The sequence below is a fragment of the Vitis vinifera genome, chromosome 10 (genome assembly GCF_030704535.1).
Source record: "Vitis vinifera cultivar Pinot Noir 40024 chromosome 10, ASM3070453v1".
NCBI classification, from domain to species: domain Eukaryota; kingdom Viridiplantae; phylum Streptophyta; class Magnoliopsida; order Vitales; family Vitaceae; genus Vitis; species Vitis vinifera.
Window position 1 is genome coordinate 26,162,496 of NC_081814.1, and position 24,518 is coordinate 26,187,013.

General features: G+C 34.0%; 3 protein-coding genes and 1 pseudogene across 4 annotated transcripts; 1 reads left to right on the forward strand and 3 right to left on the reverse strand.

The window, feature by feature from the left end:
* Positions 1–1,898: 1,898 nt before the first annotated feature.
* LOC132254577 (G-type lectin S-receptor-like serine/threonine-protein kinase RKS1) lies at positions 1,899–17,673 on the reverse strand (annotated as a pseudogene).
* Positions 2,153–4,977, reverse strand: LOC109123257 (G-type lectin S-receptor-like serine/threonine-protein kinase At2g19130). Its single transcript, XM_019222428.2, has 4 exons — positions 3,481–4,977; positions 3,263–3,364; positions 2,792–2,991; positions 2,153–2,633 (listed from the first exon to the last, which is right to left on the reverse strand). The coding sequence occupies exons 1-4, from the start codon at positions 4,787–4,789 to the stop codon at positions 2,415–2,417; spliced, it is 1,830 nt and encodes a 609-aa protein (XP_019077973.1). The 5' UTR covers positions 4,790–4,977; the 3' UTR covers positions 2,153–2,414.
* LOC100261791 (G-type lectin S-receptor-like serine/threonine-protein kinase At2g19130) lies at positions 17,026–20,103 on the reverse strand. 2 transcript variants are annotated; one of them, XM_019222429.2, is made up of 4 exons: positions 18,612–20,102; positions 18,394–18,495; positions 17,923–18,122; positions 17,026–17,764 (listed from the first exon to the last, which is right to left on the reverse strand). In XM_019222429.2, the coding sequence occupies exons 1-4, from the start codon at positions 19,915–19,917 to the stop codon at positions 17,678–17,680; spliced, it is 1,695 nt and encodes a 564-aa protein (XP_019077974.1). In that variant the 5' UTR covers positions 19,918–20,102; the 3' UTR covers positions 17,026–17,677. The 2 variants fall into 2 exon arrangements, with proteins under 2 accessions (XP_019077974.1, XP_019077975.1); XM_019222430.2 differs by lacking the exon at positions 17,923–18,122 and having other exon boundaries at positions 17,692–17,764; positions 18,612–20,103.
* LOC100266973 (zinc finger CCCH domain-containing protein 48) lies at positions 20,039–23,273 on the forward strand. The gene is made up of 9 exons (XM_002272398.4): positions 20,039–20,075; positions 20,833–20,933; positions 21,023–21,208; positions 21,315–21,416; positions 21,676–21,822; positions 22,322–22,441; positions 22,525–22,584; positions 22,735–22,832; positions 22,928–23,273. Exons 1-9 carry the CDS (start codon positions 20,039–20,041, stop codon positions 23,070–23,072), a joined length of 996 nt encoding a protein of 331 aa, XP_002272434.1. The 3' UTR covers positions 23,073–23,273.
* The last annotated feature ends 1,245 nt before the right edge of the window (positions 23,274–24,518 follow it).

The following is a 24,518-nucleotide window of genomic DNA, read 5'->3' on the forward strand; positions in this document are numbered from 1 at the left end:
AACGTAAACCTTCGATTATAATATTTCTTCTCTTAAAAAAAATGTTAGATGATGTCACAGCATAAAAGGCAAAAAAATTCTGCAGCTGCTTTCCTTCCTCACTTTCCCTCTTGCCTACATGTTAATTAGTACTTATGCTTAGCTGTAGCATGTGCAGAAGCTCGTCTTTCCTAGTACTAGTTGAATATTTTCTGTAGCTCTGACGGTTGTATTTTACACTCTGGATTGGCAATGCATAAAAGCAGATTCAGTAGCAATTAAGATGGGAAGATGAGATACAATATTTTGAAAAAATAAAAACTATCTTGATAAATTAATGATTTATTAATTAATACACAATTAATATTCACTTAATTAATTGATTTTCCTTGTTCCCAAGCTATTAATTTATGGACGATTAGTTGTATCTTAAAAGAAAAAAAGAAAAAAGAAATCTCAAAATGGTCTAAGACTTAAATGCATCTTCCCTGGATAAGCATAATTCAATGTAGCAGGTAGCAGAACTTGACCGTCATTTTCATCAAAGTCTTCCCTAATTTCTGTGGTTGAATAGATTAAACAACATTAGAGTGGCAGGAAATGATCCTTTTCATGCTGATGAATTGATAGAAGAAATCAGATACCTGATTTTCCCCAGCTGGGTCTGCTGCTTTTCTTTCCCTCAAAGTCTTGGAACCTCCCATGCACTGTATTTTGGAGAACCATTCAGAAATGTTTTCAGATTTTCTGTCTCCAGAGGCCATTGGAAAAAAAAAAAAAAAACTCATTCAATGCAGAGACCAACTACCATTCAAAGCAAGGTGTAGTAGTTTTGAAAGACCTTTTGTTAGGATTCCCTTCTAGATATATTTCCTTCTATGACTTTTCCAATTTGTATCGGACCTTTCTTCAATCTAGACCATGCCCAGAATGAGAAGAATTATGGAAAGAACACTAAATTCATGTACTTAAGGCCCCACTGGAATTAGATTTTCTATGCTGGACGGCAAAATAATTATCTACTTTTTGACTTGCTATATGTTATCTCTCCTAAAATATTCAATGAAACTGATTCCCAAGCCAAGCGCAGGGTCCCATAAATGACCATTATTTCACCCATTTTGCTTTTGAAGTCTATGTTGTAGAGATGAGAGAGGCTCAATGGGCTCGTTTAGCCCTACTTGAGCTTGAGCTTGAGCTTGAGCTTTCCATCATAAACTACAGAAATTGTAGACTTCAAGTTATTTCTCTTTTGCATTTTCCTTAGTTTTCTCAGCAACCAAAGGGGTTTTACTCAAACTATGTCCAAACAAATGGGAAGTGTTATAAGTCACAGGAAACGTTATACCACATTTTTTTTCTTCACTAAAATTGTTTGATCACTTTGGATTTGGAAGGCGAAAAATCTACATCTGCTTAATTAATTCCTCCCTTTCCCTCATGCCTATATGCTGAGTAGCTGAATTGTCTTCGCTATTGCTAGTTGAATGAAGCACTGTATGATATGAATCTGAACCTGAAGCTAACCCTGCTTCTATTTACTCCCTGCCCCCATTATAGCTAAGTTAATACCTACACCTGGGTTCTGATAATTTCTTTCCCCACTGACATATCCATCAATTACAGCATCTTGTCCTCGTACCCCATTCCCCATACCAAAAACTGTTTCAAAATTATCTTCTTTCAGACGCCGAGTGAAAACTTAATTCACTTACTATGCTAATATATAAAATTACAGGAAAAGAAAAAAAAGTGGAAGGTGGATAGTTGACTCTCTATAGAGGGATTGGCCCTAAATGCGCCATTTGTTTTGAGCTCTGAAAATTGTCCTCCACTCTTTGGATTGATGAGGGAACAGATCATAATCAAATTAAATCCAAATTCAACTGGATAAAATCAGACTTCATAACAATTTCAGATAAAAATATTAGACACAGGTCTGAATGATTATTGAACTGTTTTGGAAGAAAAATTCACACAGATCACGTGTCCATTTCAATACATGAGCTATGAATTCGCAAAAACAACGCAAGACAATATGCTGAAATTTAAGCATATTATTTTTTAAGTTCTGAACCATTATCGTGCTTGCATAATTGAAAGTGTCACACCATTTAAGGAACAAATTTCAGGCCTGTTTTGAAATATATGTGGTTCCACCCCACTTCTCAGATTTGAAAATGCCGGTTGTTTTGGAGAAGGTAAATGTACACTTTCATTGCCAAGCATTGAGACAACATCAGACATGGTAGGCCTGTCATTTGCACTTTCTTGAACACAAAGAAGGCCTATATTGATGTACTTCAACAGAATGTGTCTTGGCAATGTCTCTTCCAACACTGGATCCATCAATTCCTGTCCCCTGCTGTCTTTCCACAGATCCCATGCCTTTTTTTATTGAATACACAATAGCTAGAAGTTCGGATATGTAGAAGTTACAAACCAAATAGGAAGAAATCCAAGCTTTTGTTGGGCATATACTCATAAATCAATATCTTCTCATCTTGCTCAATGCAGCAGCCGAATAGCTTCACAAGATTCTTATGTTGCAGCTTGGCTATGAGCATGGCCTCATTTTTTAACTCCTCCCATCCCTGTCCAGATCTTTTTGAAAGCCTCTTCAAAGCTACCTCATACCCTTTTTGTGACTTTCCCTGTAATGGGAATTTCGGCTGAGTACAATTACATCAAGTAAAAGAAAATTTGTATTTACCTAGTGGGCCTTTACAGTTAAGGACAGATTGTAGAACAGTCAGAAGAATTTTCACATTTCTTTTCTGAAAGGCATTGCTGTTAGTGATACGAATCTCACCTTGTAAACAGGTCCAAAACCACCCTCTCCTAGTTTATTTTCAATAGAGAAGTTATTGGTAGCAGCAGATACACTCACAAAACTGAACATTGGCAAATCAACTTCCTTCTTCTCACCTCTCCAAAGTTTATTTGCCTCACTAAGTTCATAGTTGGTATCTACTGAGCTGTTACTTAAATCAAATAGTAACAAATTTTCCCCTGCTTGATAAAGAACAAACAGATGTTAAGTATCTTAAGAATGTAGGAATTCTGGAATGGGAATAAATTGTTTCATTATTGATTTTTATCACACTGTAGTGCCTGGTACATACTCACATGTAATCAGGAGATCGAAATCCTAATAAGGCCTTAATTATTCTACAACAATGGTAATGAACTCATTGCAGAAAAGAAATGGTTTTGTATGTGTAGATGGAATCTAAATGCCCTTGAATCGCTTGGCCATCTTCTATCCATGAAAAATACTGACCTTTTCTTCGTAGCCTTCTCTGTATCCCCCAAATGACAAAGGCTGAAGTTACGGAAATGGCCAGTGTAACAATTAGCCATACCTTCCACTTGCTGCTTGAAACTGCAAAAAGAAATAAATGTAACTAATCTTTGATGAACTTCATCTTATATTTAAGAAAAAGAAAATCATATGCTCTGTCCTACAAAAAAAGTTTGACCAATCCCTACTTTTATTACCTTTCCCACTTAGCTCAGAGGCCGCAAGTTTGAGATAGAAATCTTGACCATTACTGTTGTCATCTGATAGCTGTTGCAAGTTTAGAAGATCTCCACCCCATACTGTACACTTCTCCATGTAGTAAGAATAAGCAGAGCAAGAGCAGTTATTTAGGCAATCTGACTCGCACTGCATGGCACCACTCGTTGGGAGTGTTAGTGGATAATCTGGCAGCCTCACATTAGACACCCGATGAAACTGGTCTCTCTCCCCATTATCATGAGTACTATTGCCACACTGCAAATCTGCTTTCCTCACACACCCTCCAGATGTGTCGTTCAAGTTCCAGTTATTAGGGAAGCCAGGTTCCAAACCTGGCAAACATTCACAGAATCTATCGACTGCATGGTCATGACAGATTCCAAAAGGCCCACAGTAAGCATAAACCTCACATTGCTTTTTTGGTTGAAACCAAAACATATGCCATTGATGAGAGGCTTCAAGCCATGACATTTGTTTAATCTGCCCTGACACATCCAGCACGAATCTGCATATTTTTGAAGAATTATAAATTGAGTAATTGATATAGGTCTGCTCCTTACTAAACGAATAACTGAAATTAAACACATCGTTTGAGCGCATCTCACGAATCAAGCTGAAAGCCTGCCCATCCCTGTCCCAGGTGCCACTAGCCCAGTACATTGTGGACCCTTGCAAGATAAAAATCTGGCCGCTTCCCTTAGGGTCGTACTTCATGGAGAAAACTCCTGGACTGGGATCTTCTGTGCTCTTCCATGACACTAATGACCATGTTTTTCCAGCCCTTTTGTCGTATCCAAGTTTCATCCCCGGCAAGAAAGTGTGCGATGGATAGTCAAAGCTCTGCCATAAGATCCTCGAGTTGTTATTTCTCAAAACAAGATTTCCAGAATCCAACAGGGTGGCACTAGTTTTGCTGTTTGATGATATGCTTGTCAATCTGTATGAAATTTTCCCCTCCCAAACCTCGAGGTTACCATCTGTCCTGACAGTAAGAACCACAGACGGATCTGTGAATGAATAATCTCGGTTAGCTACCCACACAATGGTTGGCTCTGATACTTTCTTGTACCATATCCCCACATAGTATTTTGTGGAGTTTCCAGGAGAAAAGAATCCTAATTCAAATTCACCACCCGCAGATATGATGGTCTGAGAGGTTGTGATTGATTGACCTTGTGAGATTGTATCTGTAAATGCATCAGCAAATTCCAAGTGAAAACCTGAAGAAATAAGCAAGAAAACAAGAATAACAGACCACCAACTGGTTGAAAATTTCCTGCTAGCCATAACTCATAAGCAGCGTTTAAGCAGCCCGCCAATAAACTTATAGCCATCCAAAACAGGCAGTAGCATATCTGAGGTCCGGCGACTCGGTCAAAGTGTCCTTTCCACTGATCTCCTTTCCAATATATCTTTCAGGAAAATTATAGGGTACTGTGAGGTAGGTACAGAAGAATATCTTGGGCCATTGGATGTGATCTTCAACATTCATCTTCAATTTTGGTAAACATATATATATATATATATAGATACATATAGCAAGGTAGTTCTCTTTCTTTAGATTCATCATCCTAGCTGACATAGAAGATATCATAAACTCTTTGGCAGGAAAGAGCTCTTTTGGATGTTACTGGTTTTCAACACCCTCTCATTATGTCATCAAGGATGAAAATATCGGTAATCACGGATATATCGGTAACTTGATTTTACGGATATATCGGATAAATATCGACGGATATTTTGGAAAAAAATTTTTGTAGACAAAAAATTGATCAAAACTTATGAAAATGTAAGAAAAACCTCATAACAATGTAATTAGAAGTATAATAAACAATTTAAATTTGTTTTGTTGAAGAATTTGATATATATATATATATATATATATATTATATGATTTGCGATATTAGATGTAATTATATTATGTAGGTTGATAAAAAAATATGAATTTTGTAATTGTACACTCATTATCAAGTTCATGAAAGACTTGATTTCATTAAATATCAATAATTTGTACAAATTATCACATAGCCATTGGGGTTGAATTTTGATCGTTGGATCACATCCAGCTTCAATTTGGACTATCAGATGCATATGAGTCATGATTTGTTTCCATTTTCTTTTTTATCTTTACTAAATCAAAAATGTTTTTATTCAAAAATGTTTTATTATATTTTAAATAAAAAATTAAATTAATTTATATAAAATATTTTATTTGATATTTAATTTCTAAAATTTTATTAAAATGTGGTAACAACTTTTTATATCAATATTAATTTATTTAAATAATTATTTAAAAACATTAAAAAAAATAGATATAAATAAAAAAAGAAATTGATATAAAATTTGTAAAATATATTTATCCATAAAAATAAAAATTTCTTCACATGCTGCAATTGCATTATTTTATTTTTAAAATATAAAATAGTTTTCTTATTTAAAAAGCTATAAGTGCAAATCATTTTGTACAAAATTTTAAAAATTTAAATTCCAGATAAAAATCAGTATGATAATGTTTTAACATGTTTTGAATTGTTTACAATGTGTTAGGATTCACTTACTAAGTCACAACCATATGTTTTGTTCATGTTCTTATCCAGAAGAATGTTGATAGTCTTCAAATCTCGATGAATAATTCTCAATCTAGAGTACTAATGGAGATAAAGAAGTCCCTGAGCCACCCCTTGAATGATGTGAACCCATGCCTCCCAATTCAATACTGGATCCATCAAGTCCAGCCTTATGTTGTTTTTCCACATATCCCATGCCTAAAGGAAAGAAAATGTTCTTTTGATGCAAATTTCCAAAGAAGAAAAACATATGTATAGTCCTTTTTATTGCATGCAAAGAACTTCAACTTAAAATTGACTAGTAAATCAAGAATTAGCATATTAGAACATTGTAGATTGTGTTACTCACATATCTAAGAAGATTGAGTGAGTCACTTTAGTAAAATGTAGTATTCTTTTTGCCTCTTAGAATCTCCCGTAACAAGACCTTGAAGCTAAAGACATCTGATTTAGTTGAAAATAGACCTTCCAAAGCATATTCAAGGGACATGTAGCTAGCCACTAAATTTCATTATTAGAACAAATCATTTAGTGGTTGCTTTGTGACAAAAATGCATATATATATATAAAAGAAAGGCCATGTTGTGTGAGAATTCACATATTTTACACTTTGCAAGGATTCACTTACCAAGTCTCGATTATATTATTTGTTGCTATCAACTAATTTTCTCCAAAAATTCCTGCCATTCCAAAATCTGATATTTTGGGTTCATGTCCATATCCAAAAGAATGTTGCTAGCCTTCAAATCTCAATGAATAACCCTCAATCTGGAGTACTGATGGAGATAAAGAAATCCCTGAGCAACCCCTTCAATTATGTGAATGTGTGTTTCCCAGTCCAAAATCCCATGTCTTGCAGGATCCATCCCAATTTTACACCAAATAAATACAAACTAGTGTCAGTAAATAAGAGGCCAACAACAATGAATGAAAAAAGCTTTTTATTAAGCATAGGATAAACAAAAGTTTAGATATGTTGAGAAGTACAAACCAAAAGGAAGAAATCTAAGCTTTTATTAGCCATATACTCATAAACCAGTATCTTCTCATCTAATTCAATGCAGCAGCCCAAAAGTCTAACAAGATTCTTATGTTAGAGCTTAGCTATAAGCATGGCTTCATTTTTTAACTCCTCCCATCCCCGTTCTTATCGTTTTGAAAGTCTTTTCACAACTACCCTCATATTGTCTTTGTTACTTTCCCTGTCATTATGGTTGAAAGTTGCGGTATCGATCATTGACTTGAGAGATCTTAACACACATCGATCTTGGGGTTAAAGTTTCCATAACTTCTTCTAGAGTTATATTCCACCTTCAAAGAGAAAGAATCATAGCTTCCACTCTCTCTTCCATCCATTCCCACTAAAAGTGCATTAAGATCAAGGTTCAAGTCATCGGACAAAAAATCGTAGATTTACAAGACTTCCAACAACTTCGAAGTCATCTTCAAATCCCCAATTCTCATGCACCGACAACCAACCTTTCTTCAAATCCCTAACTCACCCATACCAGAGAGAGAGAGAAAGAGAGAGAGAGGAAGGCAGACAAAAGCAGGCGAGAATTGAGACCAAATGCAGTGATGGCCGCTCATGTCAATGAAGGGGATCTTCTTATCACACCAATCACCACAACAAGACCATTGAAGATGCTCCACATCCATGATCGTTCTGAAGTTACTGATACCGTAACCTCTTCTTCTTATGCACCTCCAAGACTCAATCATGGGTTAGATTGATGTCTTTCTTCCTCTTCATCATGGTTATTGAGAAACTTTTCCTTTTGATGACAATCTTTGATTTTTTAGAGGTTTTTTTGGTTTAAATCTTGTTTGTTATTCCTCTGTTGTGATTTGAAAGTGAAAAAATGATTTCTTTTGTTAACTTGAACAGTTCAACCGAGTCAACTCGGAAGCTCCATTGAGATAACCGAGTTTAAGCGATTCCTGATTGAGTATGAGTCTATACGACTCAGCTAAGTCGTACTGGACTCGGCTTGTTCTTGAATCAATAGAATTAAAGGAATGCTTGGTGAAGGGATATGGTGTCTCTATTTATTTAATTTAATTGATTGCTTATTTTTGGATTGCAAAATAATCGTGTTATTATTTATATGAAATATTGAATGAGTTTTGGGATATTTAAGGGCAAGAGTACTAAGTAGATTAATTATTTTTAATTAAATTCAAAACAATCTTAATTTGAAAGTTATTTGAATGGGAAATATATTTAGGAACTGGTAAAAAGAAAATTCTTTAAATTTGATCCTTCTCAAATAATTGAAAAATATCTTTTTTCTCAGAAAATACTCATAAGTAGAAACTTTATCTCAAAATTAGAAATTGAAGAACTTAGGGGCGCATATTTTAATTAAACATGTCAATTTCAATTAAAATAAAAATAAATAAATAAAATATAGAAAAGGCGATAAGTGGATAGTGATAGATCTGTGCTGACAGTAACAACCACGGATGGATTTGTGAATGAATAGTCTCGGTTAGCTACCCACACAATGGTTTGCTCTGAGATTTTCTTGTACCATATCCCCACATAATATTTTGTGGACTTTCCAGGAGAAAAGAATCCTAATTCAAAGTTACCAGCAGTAGATATAATGGTCTGAGAGGTTGTGAGCGATTGACCTTGTAAGATTGTATCTGTAAAGGCCTCAACAAATTGCCAGTGAAAACCTGAAGAAATAAGCAAGAAAACGAGATTAGCAGTGTAACGCCCAAGTATTTTTTTTAAGGGTAATTTAGGAAATTACTAATAATAATTAAATTAGTTAATTAATTAATTTAATAAAGTGGAAGAGGGGTAAATTTTACGAATAAATACCCTAGGTATAAATTAGAAATTCTATTTCTTCCTGTTCTTTTATGAATAGAGTTCATGTTCGCAAAATTTCAGAGAACGTAGGTTGGAGTCAAATTTCAGGGTTGAAGAACAAATCTCTATAAGTAAGATTCTAACCTCTAGTTTAATATTTTAGATTCATTGATTAATTTCAAACACATTAGATATCTTTTGGAAAACCCAAATCTAGACTAGGGTTAGTTTATTTTATTTTTTTTAATTCGTTTTAATATCAATAGTAAAAAAATAAAAATTTAAGATTTTAATTTATTGTTGGTATTTGGGAGATCTTAAGTTTTATTAGATGAAAAAAAAAAAAAAGGTTCCTTGGAAGGTTTCGATTTTATATTAGGGTTAATTCTATTTTTTTAAAAAAGTAAATAAATATATTGTTATTTGTGGTGGAAGGGATTAGAAAAAGTTAATAAAAAGAAAAAATAAATAAATAAATAAGAAAAGAAGAGAACGTGTGTGCACAGTACTGGAACAAAGAATAAAAAAAAAAAAAAAAAACAAGAGACGCGTGTGCACACTAGAAGAAAGGGAAAAAAAAAAAAACAGGTGGGACGTGACAGTGCTATGGAGGCTTTTATATATATATATATAATGAATCATCATTAGGCAAAAAAAAAAAAAAAACTTGCTTTTTAGTGTGTACCCGAGATGAGTAATGGTTGGGTGGCTATTGAATTGGATAATTAAAAAAATAATGATATTTAGTTTTAGATTAATAAATAAGATAATAGTAATAATGGTCTTTTTGTAATAAATAGAATGAGAGATTTAACAAAATATATATATAGAATTTTATAATGAAATAAAATTGTAATTTAATTATATTAGTAATGTGTTATTAGAAACAAATTGAGAATTTATTAATTTTATTTAAATAAGGAATAGATTAGTTAAATTATAGATAAATAGTAATAATTATTTCTCTTATGTTATATTAGGAGAAGAGTAGATTTTTCCAGAATTATTTTTCTCTCAAGCTTTCAAGGTCTTTGCATAATTTGAGGTAAGGGAAGTTAATGCAATATTTATAAAATTAAATTATTTTATATGTTATTTTGAATTGTGGAAAAGAAAATGATATTTTGTTACCATGTATGGATCAAACTGTTTTGCACTAAATATTATGTTGGAATATTTTGTTTTATTTATGACACAAAATATGGAGATATTACGTTGTGTAAATTTGAATACTTGAACAAAAACATCACTCTGGTTTATTTGGCCCTTGTCAACGGGATATAATAGTTGACTATTCGGCCCTGTCAACGGGATATAATAGTTGACCTTTACATTTCATGGTGGGAATGTAATTGATTTAGACCCTAGCCTCTAGGGGTTTGGTTAGAGGTTACTAGTACTAGTAGTGTTTGGTTCCATCTACCAGAAACAATTTGAGGCTAGCCACCCATTTGAAAAGTCCCACATAACTGGGCATTTGATATTTGATAACCAGAGTAATTAAAATTGAATGGATTTGATTGAATCTTATGTGAAAGTGTTTGAATTTGATATGAAAATGGTTGGTTGAAATTAGGAATGGCAATTTCGCGGGTTTTTCGGGTCACCCACCCCGTCCCGCCCCGATTAGAACGGGTATGGGAGCATAGAAATCGGGGATGGGACGGATTCAAGTTTTAAAAAAAAACCCGAATCGGGTTCAGGGCGGGATCGGGTTTAGTAACAATATGCCCCGCCCCGCCCTGAATATGAAATTACAAGTTTACCCCCACCTATAAATATTTGCTTCCTATCCTTTCTGGTCTTCTTCTCCCGTTTTAGGTTTTTTTTCTCTCGTTTTAAGGTTCTCATTCCTGGGGTTGTTGATGAGAACACAAGTGATGATGGAGACGGAGCTGTCCCGAATCACCTGAGACGACCTCATCATATTAGATTGCCTCGACCCCTTTCTGTACCAGTTTCCAGTGTGAAGAAATGGCTTCCGCAAATCCCTCCCATCCTCGTTCTCGTCCCTGAAACTCATCCCTAATCTGCAATCAGCAACTCAAGTGTTCGTCAAAATGCTAAAAGATGGTGTGTTTTGGACAGTTAGAGTACTCAATGTAGAAATCCATCAAATAATCCACCCGAAACTGCCATTTTCTCCATGGGAATCGTTTTAGGTATTTTTTTTTTTGGAATTTTGATTTTTTGGTTTTGGGTGTTTTTTTGTCAGTTTCTAGGCAAAAGATGAGAGATTTGAATGTTGATTTGTTTGGTTTGGAGTGTTTTTTTTTGTCAATTTCTGGGCAAAATATGAGAAATTTGTTGGTGATATTTGGGATTGTCCAGATTCGTAATCTGGTGGCAACAAGGTGGTCTTTTTGCTAATTTATTTTCCTCATTTCAACAGTCTGTAACTCATTGTTTTCACCTGTTTTTGGGCAACCCGGGTCGGAACGGCCGGGGATGGAATTTTGATTATTATTTCAAAACAGGGATGAGATTACATACCCCGCCCCGCCTCGGGTTTGGGACGGGGATGAGATTTGTTTTGAATAAACGGGACGGGGTTGGGATGAGGGCGACCCGTCCCGTTGCCATTCCTAGTTGAAATTTGAATATATTGGTATTTTTGAAACTTTGATATTTGATGAGAAAAAAAAATGATATCTTCTATTTGAAATGAAAATATTTGATCCATGAACTGCATTAATATTCCTTATTGGGTTGTGAGCTCATTCCCAATTGTTGAAAATTTTTCAGGTACCTTTAGTTCGGGCGAGGAGTGATGACTAAGCGGGAAAGTTGGTCATCATTAGGATTTTTCTTAGGATGTTATTTTTGAACATTGTTAGCTTATAAGTTTATGTTCATTTGGTTTATTTAGTTTTTGGAAGCTATTTAGATATTGAGCTTTTAAATATATATTTTTTTTATGATAGATTGAAGTTGAGATTTGGAGATTATAAAAATTCGTTAGTACTTGATTTGTTGAGTTGCAATCTATTTGGATAATGGATTTTAGTTGATGAATGCTTAGTTTTAAAGTTAAGTTTGGAGATTTTAGAATTTTGTTTTGCTACTCTGAATAGGTTTTTGATAATTGGTTACTTCCAATTACAATATGATTGTTTAGGTCAGGTTATACTTTAAGCCTTCGGGTTTGAGGTGTAAAATGACCGTCACGCCCTTGGAGTGGGTCTTGGGGCGTGACAAGCAGACCACCTTCTGGTTGAAATTTTCATGTTACCCATAACTCATAAGCAGGATTTAAGCAGCCCATCAATAATCTTATGGCCATCCAAAACAGGCAGTGGCAGACCTGTGGCCCAGCCACTGGTGAGTCGAAATCTCCTTTCCACTAACTTTCCTTTCAATATATCTTCTAGGAAAATTCTACAGCCCTGTGTGGTAGCAATAGAAGAACATCTTGCACATCTCCTTTGCACTGACCTCCCTTAGGAAAATTCTACAGCACTGTGTGGTAGCAATTGAAGCAAGATGATAATATATATATGTACATAACCGACCCTCACTTTCCTTGATACTTCATTTTGTCTCTCTTCTTCCATTCTTTCCCTTTACATTCATCATCGCAGCTGTCCTGGAAGATATCCAACTCATAGAGTTAATCAAACATAAAAAAAAAAAATTTCTTTTTTTTTTCTTTTTTTGATTTGTTTATAGATGATTTTTTACTGTTATTTTTATGGTTATTGGTTTCTTTGGTGATGATTTTTTATGATATATAAATCCATTTTAACATTGTTGTTAGATGGATTAATTTTTAATTTTTAATCTTATTTAGACAATTTATCTTTAAATAATAGAATTGGTTGTTATAATTCTTATCATTTTTATTAAATTCTAATTCTAATTCAATAAAATAAATACGGTCAAAAATTTGAAATTGACGGGTTGCTAACTTTTATTATAATTGTCTTGACTAATTTACATTCTCACTTGTGGTCATTGTAGAGGTAAGACACGAAAATGTTTGACCCATTTGTTCATTTATCATTTTTCAAAGGGAGAATTACCAAAGATGGTGGGCTCCATACTACTAATGTTTGACCCGTTTGTTCATATCTCATTTTTCAAAAGGAGAATTATCAAATATGATGGGCTCTGATTGATAATGAGTCATCAACTTGATAATCTTTCATATGCTTCAAAATATAAAAACTCAAATATACCCTTATGTCTTTTATTTTAAAGTCAAGCATATCCTTATTTGGCCTTTTCCCTATTTTGTATTTTATTTATTTTATTTTATTTTTTAATTATTATTTTTAAAATATGAATAATAATCATAAAAATAAATAATATTAGTAAGAATGATATTAATAAATAACATGAATAATTCAAAATATTAATATTATAAATAATAATATTAACATTAATAATAATAACAATGTGTAAAAAAGTATAAAAGAAAAACAATAAAAAGAAAAGTAAAATTAAATGAGAATAATAGGGAAAATGCAAAAATAATAATAATAATAAGGTACAATTAGAATTCCGAAATTATCAACTTTTGAAAGCTCTTGATAGGAATTTGTAAACATGGTGACCCTTTTGGGTCATTATCACTGGTAGCTTACCCTAAACGGGAATTCTTCTTTTTTGAAATTCATGTTGGACCTTTTCGCTAGATACAATTTAATAATTGGAAGAATACCACATGCATTTTTTGTATAGAAGGAGGTCCTCTTAGGATACAACATTGTTTAAAATCATTTATATAACTACAATTTTTTTACCAATATCTTATTAAAAAAATGGAAAATAACAAAAATCCCCCATTAGGCCCACATTACTTCTTTGTATGCTGGCACAAAGTCACTTATGGGTGGAGGAAAAACATAAGAGATTTATTTTTTCAACCAAATTTAATATTAAGGTGGTTTTACTTTTTTTTTTTTTTACTTAATTTTAATTTGAATTTAAAACTAAATAGTATTTAATAACATTAACTAGTAAGTTATTTTTAAAAAGATTTTATTTTTATTAAATATTTAAGAAGTAAAAGAAAACCTATAAATTACTTTTAGCATCCAGAAAAGTCAAATATCATTTTTTATAATAAAAAAAATTAAAAAATAAGTAATATATTAACAAAATGTACAAAAACAAACTATTTGAAATCTAAAACAAAAATATTTTTCTATAAAAAAAAATTTAAAAACAAACAGCACCTAATTTTTCATAATCATCTTTACATTCTTTTCTTTAAAAGAGATTTGTGTTCAAATCCAACTCTACTATTTATTCTTGAGTGTCCATCGATGCTTGATGGTACAGTGATTTCACATTTTCCTTTAGGGTGTGTTTGGTACATGGGAATAGGGAGTGAGAATAGACATCTTATTCCTTTTCTACCTTATTCCTATGTTTGGATAAATATTAAGAAGACGAAAATGGAATAAAAAATTATTCAGGCAGAAATCAAATCCAACTTATAAGTCGGATTTGCATTCATCAAAAGTAGGTGGTATTCTGATTCATTAAACTCATTTGATAATATAAAATAACCTAAATTACTATTTTACGCTCTTATCTCATTCTTCAAGCCTGATGTTTATTTTCTTTGTAAAGGTAGAGATTCATTCATCATCTACTTCTTATCTTCTTTGCAAAGCTAGAGACCCACTCATCATCCAATTCTCTGCAACAAGTGATTCTTCCAAATTGAATCAATCAAACCTTCCACGACATTTAGAAAATTCAATTTCTTAGTAAAATATAATTCTATAGCTTTTTTTGCATGACAAATTATTTAAAATTTTGATTAAAAAAAATGAATATTTAAAAATTTTTAAGGTTATAAATTTTATCGGATATAATATTTGTTGAAAATTAGAATAAATTTGAATTCTTTTATTTTCTTTTTTGGAAATAGGAAAAATATTTGCTAGTTTTGAGAATTTAAATATTATAATAAATGAGGTATTTATCAAGTTCTTGAAAATCAATTTAATAAGTTTAGAAAATCATTTGAACGATAGATGCATGTCTTTTCTGGTTGGCTTCCGGGTCAATCTTCTACTGCAAGCCCCACTAAGGAATATAAACGTTTTTGCCACGATGTAAGCTTAGTTTGTAACTATGCCTTTTCATTTTAAGCTATGGGGATGAGGGTAGACTTCAAATTCCTCATCCACATCCTGAACTCCCTCAGATTTCTTGGCAACCAAATGGATTTTATTGAAATCATGTCCAATAAGAAAAGAAGGTTTTACGAGTACTCAACGTAAACCTTCGATTATGATATTTCTTCTCTTAAAAAAATGTTAGATGATGTCACAGCTTAAAAGGCAAAAAAATTCTGCAGCTGCTTTCCTTCCTCACTTTCCCTCTTGCCTACATGTTAATTAGTACTTATGCTTAGCTGTAGCATGTGCAGAAGCTCGTCTTTCCTAGTACTAGTTGAATATTTGCAGTAGCTCTAACGGTTGTATTTTACACTCTGGATTGGCAATGCATAAAAGCAGATTCAGTAGCAATTAAGATGGGAAGATGAGATACAATATTTTGAAAAAATAAAAACTATCTTGATAAATTAATGATTTATTAATTAATACACAATTAATATTCACTTAATTAATTGATTTTCCTTGTTCCCAAGCTATTAATTTATGGACGATTAATTATATCTTAAAAGAAAAAAAGAAAAAAGAAATCTCAAAATGGTCTAAGACTTAAATGCATCTTCCCTGGATAAGCATAATTCAATGTAGCAGGTAGCAGAACTTGACCGTCATTTTCATCAAAGTCTTCCCTAATTTCTGTGGTTGAATAGATTAAACAACATTAGAGTGGCAGGAAATGATCCTTTTCATGCTGATGAATTAATAGAAGAAATCAGATACCTGATTTTCCCCAGCTGGTTCTGCTGCTTTTCTTTCCCTCAAAGTCTTGGAACCTCCCATGCACTGTATTTTGGAGAACCATTTAGAAATGTTTTCAGATTTTCTGTCTCCAGGGGCCATTGGAAAAAAAAAAAAAAAAAAACTCATTCAATGCAGAGACCAACTACCATTCAAAGCAAGGTGTAGCAGTTTTGAAAGACCTTTTGTTAGGATTCCCTTCTAGATATGTTTCCTTCTATGACTTTTCCAATTTGTATCGGACCTTTCTTCAATCTAGACCATGCCCAGAATGAGAAGAATTGTGGAAAGAACACTAAATTCATGTACTTAAGGCCCCACTGGAATTAGATTTTCTACGCTGGACGGCAAAATAATTATCTACTTTTTGACTTGCTATATGTTATCTCTCCTAAAATATTCAATGAAACTGATTCCCAAGCCAAGCGCAGGGTCCCATAAATGACCATTATTTCACCCATTTTGCTTTTGAAGTCTATGTTGTAGAGATGAGAGAGGCTCAATGGGCTCGTTTAGCCCTACTTGAGCTTGAGCTTGAGCTTGAGCTTTCCATCATAAACTACAGAAATTGTAGACTTCAAGTTATTTCTCTTTTGCATTTTCCTTAGTTTTCTCAGCAACCAAAGGGGTTTTACTCAAACTATGTCCAAACAAATGGGAAGTGTTATAAGTCACAGGAAACGTTATACCACATTTTTTTTCTTCACGAAAATTGTTTGATCACTTTGGATTTGGAAGGCGAAAAATCTACATCTGCTTAATTAATTCCTCCCTTTCCCTCATGCCTATATGCTGAGTAGCTGAATTGTCTTCGCTATTGCTAGTTGAATGAAGCACTGTATGATATGAATCTGAACCTGAAGCTAACCCTGCTTCTATTTACTCCCTGCCCCCATTATAGCTAAGTTAATACCTACACCTGGGTTCTGATAATTTCTTTCCCCACTGACATATCCATCAATTACAGCATCTTGTCCTCGTACCCCATTCCCCATACCAAAAACTGTTTCAAAATTATCTTCTTTCAGACGCCGAGTGAAAACTTAATTCACTTACTATGCTAATATATAAAATTACAGGAAAAGAAAAAAAAGTGGAAGGTGGATAGTTGACTCTCTATAGAGGGATTGGCCCTAAATGCGCCATTTGTTTTGAGCTCTGAAAATTGTCCTCCACTCTTTGGATTGATGAGGGAACAGATCATAATCAAATTAAATCCAAATTCAACTGGATAAAATCAGACTTCATAACAATTTCAGATAAAAATATTAGACACAGGTCTGAATGATTATTGAACTGTTTTGGAAGAAAAATTCACACAGATCACGTGTCCATTTCAATACATGAGCTATGAATTCGCAAAAACAACGTAAGACAATATGCTGAAATTTAAGCATATTATTTTTTAAGTTCTGAACCATTATCGTGCTTGCATAATTGAAAGTGTCACACCATTTAAGGAACAAATTTCAGGCCTGTTTTGGGATATATGTGGTTCCACCCCACTTCTCAGATTTGAAAATGCCGGTTGTTTTGGAGAAGGTAAATGTACACTTTCATTGCCAAGCATTGAGACAACATCAGACATGGTAGGCCTGTCATTTGCACTTTCTTGAACACAAAGAAGGCCTATATTGATGTACTTCAACAGAATGTGTCTTGGCAATGTCTCTTCCAACACTGGATCCATCAATTCCTGTCCCCTGCTGTCTTTCCACAGATCCCATGCCTTTTTTTATTGAATACACAACAGCTAGAAGTTCAGATATGTAGAAGTTACAAACCAAATAGGAAGAAATCCAAGCTTTTGTTGGGCATATACTCATAAATCAATATCTTCTCATCTTGCTCAATGCAGCAGCCGAATAGCTTCACAAGATTCTTATGTTGCAGCTTGGCTATGAGCATGGCCTCATTTTTTAACTCCTCCCATCCCTGTCCAGATCTTTTTGAAAGCCTCTTCACAGCTACCTAGCTCATACCCTTTTTGTGACTTTCCCTGTAATGGGAATTTCGGCTGAGTACAATTACATCAAGTAAAAGAAAATTTGTATTTACCTAGTGGGCCTTTACAGTTAAGGACAGATTGTAGAACAGTCAGAAGAATTTTCACATTTCTTTTCTGAAAGGCATTGCTGTTAATGATACGAATCTCACCTTGTAAACAGGACCAAAACCACCCTCTCCTAGTTTATTTTCAATAGAGAAGTTATTGGTAGCAGCAGATACACTCACAAAACTGAACATTGGCAAATCAACTTCCTTCTTCTCACCTCTCCAAAGTTTATTTGCCTCACTAAGTTCATAGTTGGTATCTACTGAGCTGTTACTTAAATCAAATAGTAACAAATTTTCCCCTGCTTGATAAAGAACAAACAGATGTTAAGTATCTTAAGAATGTAGGAATTCTGGAATGGGAATAAATTGTTTCATTATTGATTTTTATCACACTGTAGTGCCTGGTACACACTCACATGTAATCAGGAGATCGAAATCCTAATAAGGCCTTAATTATTCTACAACAATGGTAATGAACTCATTGCAGAAAAGAAATGGTTTTGTATGTGTAGATGGAATCTAAATGCCCTTGAATTGCTTGGCCATCTTCTATCCATGAAAAATACTGACCTTTTCTTCGTAGCCTTCTCCGTATCCCCCAAATGACAAAGGCCGAAGTTACGGAAATGGCCAGTGTAACAATTAGCCATACCTTCCACTTGCTGCTTGAAACTGCAAAAAGAAATAAATGTAACTAATCTTTGATGAACTTCATCTTATATTTAAGAAAAAGAAAATCATATGCTCTGTCCTACAAAAAAAGTTTGACCATTCCCTACTTTTATTACCTTTCCCACTTAGCTCAGAGGCCGCAAGTTTGAGATAGAAATCTTGACCATTACTGTTGTCATCTGATAGCTGTTGCAAGTTTAGAAGATCTCCACCCCATACTGTACACTTCTCCATGTAGTAAGAATAAGCAGAGCAAGAGCAGTTATTTAGGCAATCTGACTCGCACTGCATGACACCACTCGTTGGGAGTGTTAGTGGATAATCTGGCAGCCTCACATTAGACACCCGATGAAACTGGTCTCTCTCCCCATTAGGATGAGTACTATTGCCACACTGCAAATCTGCTTTCCTCACACACCCTCCAGATGTGTCGTTCAAGTTCCAGTTATTAGGGAAGCCAGGTTCAAAACCTGGCAAACATTCACAGAATCTATCGACTGCATGGTCATGACAGATTCCAAAAGGCCCACAGTAAGCATAAACCTCACATTGCGTTTTTGGTTGAAACCAAAACATATGCCATTGATGAGAGGCTTCAAGCCATGACATTTGTTTAATCTGCCCTGACACATCCAGCACGAATCTGCTTATTATTGAAGAATTATAAATAGAGTAATTGATATAGCTCTCCTCCTTACTAAACGAATAACTGAAATTAAACACATCGTTTGAGCGCATCTCACGAATCAAGCTGAAAGCCTGCCCATCCCTGTCCCAGGTGCCACTAGCCCAGTACATTGTGGACCCTTGCAAGATAAAAATCTGGCCGCTTCCCTTAGGGTCGTACTTCATGGAGAAAACTCCTGGACTGGGATCTTCTGTGCTCTTCCATGACACTAATGACCATGTTTTTCCAGCCCTTCTGTCGTATCCAAGTTTCATCCCCGGCAAGAAAGTGTCCGATGGATGGTCAAAGCTTTGCCATATACTCGAGTTGTCATTTCTCAAAACAAGATTTCCAGAATCCAATAGGGTGGCACTAGTTTTTCTGTTTGATGATATGTTTGTCACCCTGTATGAAATTTTCCCCTCCCAAACCTCGAGGTTACCATCTGTCCTGACAGTAAGAACCACAGACGGATTTGTGAATGGATAATCTCGGTTAGCTACCCACACAATGGTTGGCTCTGATATTTTCTTGTACCATATCCCCACATAATATTTTGTGGAGTTTCCAGGAGAAAAGAATCCTAATTCAAATTCACCACCCGCAGATATGATGGTCTGAGAGGTTGTGATTGATTGACCTTGTGAAATTGTATCTGTAAATGCATCAGCAAATTCCAAGTGAAAACCTGAAGAAATAAGCAAGAAAACAAGAATAACAGACCACCTTCTGGTTGAAAATTTCATGCTAGCCATAACTCATAAGCCGCGTTTAAGCAGCCCACCAATAAACTTATAGCCATCCAAAACAGGCAGTAGCAGATCTGAGGCCCGGCGACTCGGTCAAAGTCTCCTTTCCACTGTTCTCCCTTCTAATATGTCTTTCAGGAAAATTATAGGGTACTATGAGGAAGGTACAGAAGAACATCTTGGGCCATTGGATGTGATCTTCAACATTCATCTTAATTTTCCAATGACCCTAATTTTCCTTTTCTACATAGAACCTTATGTTTATATATATATTTCACTGGACAACTACCTTCAAATTAACTAAGACCTAATTCTTGGTCTAATAATTTAAAAATAAAATTAAAACTCCAATAGTGACTCAATTAGTATTAGAAATTTATTGATAAAAATTGATTCACTATGATTCTATAATTTATTTTATGCACATTATTATATTTTTATAAATTTTTTTATAAAATTCAAATTAAATGCTGCTTTGTATTTAATTTATTAATGGGTTTAATCATTTTTAAAGGAAATTTAGAACTCAAAAAATATATTTAATTACTAGAAAAAATAATAAACCAAAATGGATATATTATGAGTCATAACTTTACAATTTCTTATATATAAACAATTATATTTTTTGATTTTTCTCACTAAATAAATAGATTTTAAATTAAGTAAGACATAATTAATAATTTAATTTTTTTAATCTACTAATTTTTAAGAATAATTTGCAATTCAAAAAATTGATAAAATTAATTGTAGAATAAATCAAAGCATTCTAGAATACTTTGTGCTTGTAATTGATTGCTACATATTTGCATGTAATGAAAATTTTGGTTTATTTATGTTAAAAAATTTAAACTTTATTTGTTTTTAAAATTATTTTAAATAAAATATTGTTAATAATGAATATCTGTAAAATTTATTATTCAGTACATGGAAATTGTGTGGAGGCAGATAAGTGCCAGTATCTCCATTCATGGTTTAAGGGCCATGGGGTTTTCAAGTTGGCAGAGCTTAATGGGCACATCAAGGTAGTTGGTGCAGTAATTAAGATGGTGCTTTTGTTAATTGGTTAAATTGAACAACATCTTATCCATGAGATTTTTTTTTCTTTGTTCAGGCCATCTCAGGAATTGTGTTTCCTTCTGGCTCAGAGAAGCTCTATACTGCCAGTAGAGATGGGTATATACGGGTTTGGGACTGCCATACTGGTCAATGTGATGGTGTGGTCAATCTTGGAGGGGAAATTGGGTCCTTAATCAGTGCAGGCCCTTGGGTATTTGCTGGAATAAAAGATGTTGTTAAGGTAAGATTGAAACACATCTTATTCCTTTTCTCTTCAATTTGTTTGTTCAATTCAGTTTGATTATAATTTGATGTATCTGATCGAATCTATGCTGGTAATGTTTCAGGCATGGAATATTGAGTCTTGTGCCAATCTCTCTCTGGATGGACCAGTTGGGCAAATTTATGCTATGGTGGTGGATCATGATATGCTCTTCGCAGGGGCAGAGGTAAATTTCTTGATGACTCCTTATATCTGGTGTAACTTTCTGTGTCCTGCTCTTAGGAATGGTAATGATTTGGTATATCATCTGACCCCTGTAAACGACTAATGGAGTGCCAACTTCCCATACAGCTTTACAACCTGAAAATGGCAGTGTGAAAGAACTTGCACATTTGAGTCCAACTTTTTTTTTTCTCTTTCGCTATTTCAACATGTTGGGGTCACACTACAAAGTTATTTCTTATTTTAAATTTTTGGTGCTGCAGAATGGCACTATATATGCATGGAAAGCCAATAAGGAAACCAATGCTTTTGAGCTGGCTACAACATTGGGAGGCCACAATTGTGCTGTGGTTTCGCTCACAGTTGGTGTTGGGAGGCTATATTCTGGTTCCATGGACAATACAATAAGAGTAGGTTTAATTAAACTCTTTTATGTACTATTATATCATTTTTCTATGCAGAGTGGTTTGGAAATATGTCAGCTTGTGTTTTTATATTAAGGGTGTTTGTTTTATCATTTCCCATTATGTGAAAACTGCAAAATAGTTGAATCTATACAAAGTATGTGGACTGGAAAAATAGCACTTGAAAGCCAATTTCATTGAGCAACTTCAGCAGAAATAGGTTTGTTAATTCAAAAGCTTCTATTATCGTTGCATATGACAATTACGCAAATCTCCTCTTTAATGGTAATAGCATGTTGTACATTAGAGTCCTGGAAAAATCAGTCACTGGTAATACAAATTATTTGAATTTCCAAATTGCAAAATTCATGGTTCATTAAAATATGTAGTTAATGTTATTTGACTTAATGATAGTCTTTAACACTGCTCAGTTGTTCCATTGTCATGGTTTATAATATTTCTTGGTAAAATGTTTATACAAAAGTGATTATTATATTCCTTTCAGGTGTGGGATCTTAATACATTACAGTGTATTCATACTCTGAAGGAGCATGCATCAGTTGTGAGGTCTCTTGTTTGTTGGGGTCCCTATTTGATATCATGTTCATTGGACCAAACAATTAAGGTCAGTTTCATTTCTGATTACAATTATTACATTCACCATGGATATTAGACTGGATGTCTGTTCTGATACTTGTTTTGGTTTAGGTTTGGTTTGCTACTGAAGCTGGCAACTTGGAAGTGACCTATACACATAATGAAGAACATGTAAGTTATTGTCATTCATTTCTTTTTAAATCTTAATTTATGCATGGTGGATTTTGGTTTGCTTCTAGGAACCTTTTTGTCAAGGGAATGTGAGCGGTACTGCTGATATATTTCTGTTATAATTCTGTTATATTCTGCTTCTTGTTACAGGGTGTGCTTGCACTTTTCAGTATGTTCGATTCAGAAGGAAAACCAATATTGTTGTGCTCTTGCAATGACAATTCTGTTCGGCTATATGAATTGCCATCGTGAGTATAACCATTACTTTCTAGTGTGTTTCTCTTCATAATTCCATTATTCTTCCTTGCTTCTTGGTGGACTAATTTTATATGTTGTGGCATAGATTCACCGAGAGGGCCATGATTTTTGCAAAGGAACAAGTCCGAGCGATTCAAATAGGTCCTGGGGGACTCTTTTTCATTGGGGATGGAACTGGACAAGTTGATGTTTGGAAATGGCAGGCGGAGCCAACTTCATTGGCATCCTGAATGATGGAAGGCAGCTGTCATCTCCATAAAGCCATTCTCTGTTTCTTGTTTTGTTCCTTCATGTTCATGATATTTCTATTGAAAACTGTATAGAGGCTTTTAGTAGCTTGTGAATATGATCATCGACACGAAGAATTCTCTTTATAGTATTCTTACAAACTGTAAATTTGTAATCAGCATTCATTCAATGAAAATTCATTGTCATATTAGTATTTCCATTTTCAAATATTTGTTCTGGGGGTTACTCCTAATTTTGCTTGAATTGTTCCTAGGTCTTGCTTCATTTACCATTGCTCCCAAGTCTTGCTTGGAATCTAGTGTTTGAACCACTGTATTTTTAAGAGTTGCAGAAAAATTGCGGATCCAATGTTGGGGTGGTCATTACTTGGTCCCACCTCATTGATAACTCTGTAAACTAGTTACACCCAAGTTCAGTAGTGAAAGTTTATTTACATGGATTCAGGATATATGAAGGGAAACATTGTCCTCTTTGTTGTTAAAATACACCAATGTTTTAGTTAAAAACTAATGAGGTTTGTAGCTGATGTTAAAAAAATTTATGTTGGTTTTGACATAATCTGGGAGTTCTTAGTGCTATAGCCTGGCTGACGGAAAAATTTGACATAATCTGCCTCTCCAGCATATATCAAACCAGGATTTGCAGTACATACAGTGTCTATATGGCCTGCCCCATATATATGCCAGTTCCCGGTCTGTTAGTTTTAAGTTTAGACACTCATGAGAGAAGTTGCCAAGAAGAAAGGAAACATAGGTATTAGTTACAGTCTTACAGACAATGACAATGGTTGCATTACCTTCTATTTAGGTCTGGGCAAGTGCAACTTCAACAAGCTTGTGGAGGGGTGTGGAGGAATGATTACTAGTTGAATTCTTTTGAACTCCTTCAGTCTCAGGGAGAACTTGTGAAGTCTAGATGACTAAAAGGATGAGGATGTTCAATATTGTTTTGAAAGATCAAAAGTCATGGCTACCAGTGAACAACCCTAGAATAACTGATTCTATCAACTCATGGAAAAGCAACGATAAAAAAATTGTATGTTTGGAGCTTTGTTGGGCTCTTGCTAACAATATCAGATGAAGCAGAGGGGAAGAAATGTATTGGCTTGAGCCACTTTTCTTTTATAGTGGATTCCATGCTTGAGATGTTGCTTGTTGAAGATAGTTGAAATCTTTCTGATAATTCACAAACCTTATAAACCAAAAGTCAGAATCTTTCAACAGCTTTTTTTTCAACACTGAAAATTTGCATGAAAACTATTGTAAATCCTCCTATTTGAAGAATCCTAGGCCCCAAACTCAACTTCTTTTTCACAGTTTTCACAGTTTCAGAAAATTGTGTTTGGTTGTTGAGAACCTTGGGAAGATGAAATATTTCATCTCCCCAAGCTACTCAAGTTAAAGCACAATTATCACTTTGGAACAACT